We start from the raw sequence: 6,678 nt of genomic DNA on the forward strand, positions 1-6,678 counted from the left end.
CATCTTCTGAAGCTTTGAGGGGAACTTAATAAGATCTAATCATGGGTCTAAACACTCAAAAGCAAAAAGTGACATGCCAACATTGGGCAAAATCTGCCTGGTAATTACAGCCTAGTATTGAGAGGGGAGGTACTTGTGTGGTATAGTGTTTTTTTAATTATGCAAGGGCCAGATATGGTATAAAAACCCTCATCATTGTGCTAGGCAGCAGCAGATCCTCTGTCTGGCTCATACTACAAGGATATTCAGAAGTGGGAGCCACAGCCACAATTTTGCATTTATTTGGAACCTAAGTATGCCGGTAGGTGTCCATTTGTTCTCTCCTTTGGATAGTTTTAACACAGGTTTTGTGAAGCTAGGCCCTAGTATTACGGGACTATCAGCAGGTGCAGAGAGGAGGGTGCTCCTATATATTACTTTACATTATGGTGTAGAGGATTTATAAAAAATAAAAATAAAAAATGGAATGGAATCAAAAGCACAGTTTACAGTTGTTAACTATTGTTTACTTCATAGTTCTGTAAAATGGTTGAAATAATTGCTCCAATAGAACTTTTCAATCTTCATCACCAACCGCTGTCTTTCCCTATCTTCAAATCTAACTCGTTCAATTCCATTGCAGATTTGACCTCAGAGAATGGAACTACGAGTAGCAAGCATTCTTCTCCTCCTGGTTGCCTTGACGGCTGCTCATGGCGAGAGATATGTTGTCAAGAAGGTGATGAAGGCCCCCCAGTACCAGCCATACTCAGTGAAAAGCCATGGTAAGTTTTGAACTCTAAAATGTCTCTAGAGCTCTAAAATTCTGCAATCCACTGAAGATTTTTGTTTCTATACAATGTGTTTTCTGTGCAAGGCAATAGAAGGCACACATGAATGCTACATTTGATTTGAAAACAGGCAGAACAAAACAAAACAAAGTATGCTCATAACTGAGCTGTATGAGTTGGGTCCAGCACACTGATTGGGTACTGATACAAAATGGTTCATCCAATGATGTAATGCAACCTGTCCAAGTTTTTGAATATTCATATTATATATTGATTATTGAGCATGTCATGTTTCTACAAATACTATATATAGTACATTCTGTTTGCTCTGACTGCATATCAGGAGACATTTTTTATATATATATATATATATATATATATATATATACACATCATACAGGCTATCAGGCTATGTGTGTGTGTGTGTGTGTGTGTGTGTGTGTGTGTGTGTGTGTGTGTGTGTGTGTGTGTGTTTGTATGTATGTCTATATTAGATGTTTCATGATTTTATCCTATTTTTGAATATATTTGAATTATTTGAGTTATCGGTTGGATTGTAAGGATTTTTTAAGATATTTAATATTTTTTCTTATATAATATACATATATCAAACAGTTTATCATAATACATTTATAAGAAATTATGCTTATGTTTCGTGTGGCAGCGTTATAGATGTTACAGAGATGTGTATGCCTTTTATGAATATACATTTTATGTGTGTGTGTGTGTGTATATATATATATACTGTATACACAAATACATACATAAAAAGGTATATTCATGTTCATAAAATTCATTCACATCACAATAACATCTATAATGTAGGCATACCTAACATACAGTAAGCTTTAATCTTTAAATGTTGTTATCAAGAATGTAACCCCACTAAAGTATCTTTATTGTTTTTTAGTATTTTTTTATTTTCTATTACCTAAAGGAATATTCTCTTAAGACACCATTTTATAACCATTACAATGTGCCTCTCAGGCTTACTTTGTTGTAAGGATATGGCCTTTTTACAGAACACCAAAATGTACATGTATACGTGATTTGTTTGGATAGAAGCTATTCAGTTGTCTGGATTTGAAAGTATTTATACACATCAAACCCAAACAACTTTTGCAGGTTATGAAGAGTATGAACAGCTATTTAGAATTACAGCCTCTAGAGACATGTTGAAAAGTGATTGTTGGGGTGTGTCAAAGCAAAATGGAGACACATCTGTTTTGGTTCATGAATTCTGTGCTTCCAAGAATGACCTTTGGAATGATGCAGTTTACAAACCAACAGATTTGACCACATGAAGGTGATCATAAAACTGTGGTTCTTTAACAATTTTCCTGCTGCATAAAAATAAATATACTTATGAATATTTTTTTAGAAGAGGAGTCCTCAAATGGATCATAAAATGCACAAAATTAATTTGCATTATAATGTAACACAGAAAATGCATAGTTCTTTCTTTTGAGTTTATATAGTATGAATAGAATACATATATAAAATACATAAAACTTGTAGCCTTTTTACAACCTCAGCCTTTTATTAGAGCTCACAACTGTGTGAAAGATTTGCATTTTCTTTGTATAGATATTCTGGGAAACCTTTGATGTGCACCCATAATACACAAGATTTGAATTTTAAAATATATTTCTGTTTGTGTCTGAATTAAGTGTAATTGGAGGATTGGTAGAGCATGTAGATAGAGCACCTGCTTTTAAAGAAAGTGAATTCCAAAAATCCTGTTGTTATATAATACCTATTTCAACCGCTTTAGTCAAAATTATATACAATACATTTTAAATGAAATGCTACTTTATATTTACTGCATATAAAGTACATATACAGTCAATATATTTTTTCTTTAATGCCTAACACAAAATATCTTAATAGAATATTAAGAAACATTACTAAAGTTTCAATTCCATTAATGACAATTTTACCTGTAACTGATCATTGTTTGATTACAAATATTGCCACTGATATATATAATGGTTACCAGTATAGCTTCTGAAATTCAGTTTGTTTTTTGTTTTTTTTTAGTGGTGTCTGTAGCAGGAGAACCAGGTACCCCTGGTGAGCCAGGCCCAGCTGGGCCCCCTGGACCCCCTGGACCCCCAGGAGAAAATGGTGAAGGACTGGAAGGGCCACAGGGACCACCTGGACCACCCGGACCTGCTGGTTACTCTTCACCTGGAAAACCTGGTTCTCCAGGTGGACCTGGCAAACCTGGAGCCACAGGGGCACCTGGGCCAAAAGGAGATACTGGTGCAACTGGTCCTCAAGGCCCCAGGGGCATGCCTGGCCCTGCTGGTAGCCCTGGACCTGCAGGTTATTCTGCCACAGGAAATCCTGGACCAGCAGGTCTTCCAGGAGCAATGGGACCAAGAGGGGAGCCAGGTCTTAAAGGGCATCCAGGTATTCCTGGTCTGCCAGGACAAAAAGGAGATAGAGGTATTGGGGTTCAGGGGCCACCAGGAGAGAGAGGTCCAGAGGGGCCAATGGGTGCTTCAGGGAAGCCTGGTGAACCTGGTGTTGGAAGACCTGGCAAATCTGGACTTCCTGGTGAACCAGGTAAATCAGGCTCACCTGGTCGTGATGGGGAACGTGGACCTATGGGGTTGCCAGGCCCAAAAGGTCAAACAGGAGCTCCTGGAATTGGAATGCCTGGCAAGCCAGGTGATAATGGTGCCCCAGGTATGACTGGCCCTGCTGGCCCAAAAGGTCCACAAGGAGCGGCCGGTGCACCCGGTGCTCCTGGTGTTGCAGGTTATGGTAAACCAGGTGAGCCTGGTATAAAAGGTGAGAGAGGACTAGCCGGTAGCCCAGGTGCAACAGGTCAGAAAGGTGAGTCAGGTGCTAAAGGGCACACTGGATATCCAGGTGCTACTGGTCCTATGGGTCCAGCTGGTCCTCAGGGTCCAAGAGGTTTCCAAGGTGAGAGGGGAGCAACAGGTGATAAGGGTGACACAGGTGCAATGGGACCTCCAGGGCTAAAGGGACACAAGGGAGAGCAGGGAGCACAAGGCATTGAAGGCAAGCAGGGTTATCCAGGGGCTACAGGGCCAGTTGGTCCAAGGGGAGCTACAGGTGCTTCTGGTAACAAAGGAGATACTGGCCACACAGGTGCGCCTGGTACCCCAGGAGCACCAGGACCTGCAGGACCAAAGGGTCTTCCAGGACATCCTGGAGCAGCAGGTGAAAGGGGAGATGCAGGTGCTCCTGGGGCAAGAGGCCCAGTTGGCCCAGCAGGTCCTGCAGGTGTACCTGGCCTTAAAGGACACCCTGGTCTTCCTGGGGCACCTGGCCCTGCAGGATTGACTGCCAAAGGAATTCCTGGACCTCAGGGTCCACCTGGACTTCCTGGATCTGATGGGGCTGATGGTCTTCCAGGTCCTGCTGGACCTCCTGGCCCACCTGGACCTCCTGGTGAGGTCATGTTTGAGAAGGCCCAAGGTGAAACTGCATTCCCAGTTCTTGTTAAGAGTCCAGTGTCTGCATTCACTGTTGCAACTGTGACACCTTATCCCCCATCTGGTACCCCAATTAAGTTTGATCAGATTGTGTACAATGCAGAGCAGCATTATGATCCTGAGACTGGTCTGTTCACCTGCCAGATTCCAGGAATTTACTACTTCTCTTATAGCATGCATGTGAATGGGGCTAATGCTTTGGTGGCACTTTATAAAAACAGTGATCCAATCATGTTCACCTATGATGAGTACAACAAGGGATTCCTGGACCAGATGTCTGGTAGTGCTGTCCTTCAGCTCAATGAGCAGGACACTGTTTATATCCAGATCCCTGATGATGAGGCTAATGGTGTTTTTGCAGCAGATAATGTCCACTGCTCCTTCTCTGGGTTTTTGATCGCCTCCACGTGATAAGGTGATTAAACCACATCACATGTTCTATAACCATCACTATTTCTCAAACAAAATATCATGTTCTGCAAACCTAAATGCAAAACAGACTGTGCTATTGTTCCGAGAAATACAAGCATCTCAACTTGAAAATTCCAAGCAGTGGTGCCAATAAGAAGGAAGTAATTTACTGTAGGTAACAAGTTATCAGGGACAGAAAGGGAGTTAAAACCTAAACAATTACACTTTTTGTGTGTGGAAAGAGCATGTGAAGTTGTGTCCTGATAATTTTATGTCTTTTCCCCCAATTTTCTTTCTTTTCTTTTTTTTTTTTTTTTTGTATCTGTTTTCTTTTGTTTGTTTTACTGAAAATTATTTAAAAAAAATATTTGTGTCTTGTTTTTACTGTTATTGATGACCTTATATTCTTACTGATTAAACTGAGAGAATGGTGTTCCTGACATCCTTATATCTGACTTGAATATTGTGAGATGGTGAAAATGATCGAGAAAAACTCACAAGCAAACATCTATAAATGTTGTTATCCCAAAGGTGTAATTTTGCTCTGTAAACCATAATGGATCAAATAAACCATTTCCTAAAGAGCTCTTGTCAGTTGTGTTTATGTTTTGGTTTGCTGTATAATTTTATGAGCCATTTGTTCTGATTTAATCAATGGTAACTACTGACTGTTATACAGTGTAACAGCAACATATAATTAAATTGAGAAATAGGAGAGTGTTTGTATTTTAAGCGCTTCTTCTAATAAGTGTTTGTGGTTGCAAAAAGCATTACAGTTTCTGTAGTTCCAAAAGGAATGTCCTTAAAGGCATAGTTCACACAAATATTTATTATTTACTCACTCTCATGTTGTTTCAAACTTTTATGACTTTATTTCTTATGTGGAACACAAAATGTTAGTCTCAGTAACCATTCCCTTTCGTTGTGTGGATGTTAAAGTCAGTGATGATAACTGAATATAACATCCTGCCTTACATCTCCTTTTGTGTTCCATGGAAGAAAGTCACACAAAATGAACAAATTGATGACAGGATTTTAACCTTTGAATGAACTATCCTTTTAAAAAGGAGAGGGGAGTTAAGGAGTAGCTTATGCTTTGATGACTGCATTAAGTTCACTCAGTTATCCATAAAGAGATGTTGGTAAGTAAGGTGGAGAGACAAGTCAAACAGAATCTGCTGGGTGGAGGTAATCAGCAGCTTGGAGCCACAAGCCACAGGCAGCCAAAAAGCACTGCATTTGGAGGATTCGAGAGTTGTGGTTGTGTGAAAAACTGAGGGAAAGAGCACCTGGAGTGTAAAGTCGTTTCCTTCTGTGAACTGGTATGGGGGTAGAGTTGGGAGCCACCAGTTTAAAGTTTCCATAAAAGACAAACATCCAGTACCTAAACTAGGAAACAGGAAAATTGGGTGAAAACACACCCATTTTGTGGTTGCCATGTTGGAGTCAATCTTGGAGCATAGAAAATGCATGGTTTGAAATTATCTTTAGCTTATTTGGAGCGCTAGGAACATCTGACTGATGTTTGTCCACATCCTTTTTGTTCTTAGAAAGTATTTGGATTTTCATGGGATTTAAAAGAACGACATTTACCAGTATTAAGGGAAAATTCACAAAACACAAGAAACTTGTCAAATGTTTCATGCTTAAAAGTTTATATGCTATGTGACTGTGGTGGAAGGAAAGAAAACCTAATATAATTACAGAATTGTGTTTTGAACAAATAGTGAACCAGAGAAAAGATAAAGGAAAAACTGTACTGAACAAACTGCAAAAAAAGGTTCAAAATTTAAATGTAAAAAATTCAAAAGGTGTGTATATATATATATATATATATATATATACACACACATATACTTTTTTTTAACTCAATAATGCCGATTCAAATCATAGCAGTGATTCTTAATGCTGGTCCTGACATACCCCAGCACTGAAAATTCTGCTTAATCTGACACACCCAATTCAGGTCTTGGGAGCCTCTACTAATGAGCTGATGAGTTAAATAAGGAGTGTTAATTAAGACAGAC

General features: G+C 39.4%; 1 protein-coding gene across 1 annotated transcript; it reads left to right on the top strand.

Annotated features, from left to right (window-relative positions):
* The first annotated feature begins 205 nt into the window (after nucleotides 1-205).
* Nucleotides 206-5,235, top strand: LOC127455433 (collagen alpha-1(X) chain-like). The gene is made up of 3 exons (XM_051723347.1): nucleotides 206-301; nucleotides 623-764; nucleotides 2,811-5,235. The coding sequence occupies exons 2-3, from the start codon at nucleotides 638-640 to the stop codon at nucleotides 4,649-4,651; spliced, it is 1,968 nt and encodes a 655-aa protein (XP_051579307.1). The 5' UTR covers nucleotides 206-301; nucleotides 623-637; the 3' UTR covers nucleotides 4,652-5,235.
* Nucleotides 5,236-6,678: the final 1,443 nt, after the last annotated feature.

Source organism: Myxocyprinus asiaticus, chromosome 17, assembly GCF_019703515.2.
Source record: "Myxocyprinus asiaticus isolate MX2 ecotype Aquarium Trade chromosome 17, UBuf_Myxa_2, whole genome shotgun sequence".
NCBI classification, from domain to species: domain Eukaryota; kingdom Metazoa; phylum Chordata; class Actinopteri; order Cypriniformes; family Catostomidae; genus Myxocyprinus; species Myxocyprinus asiaticus.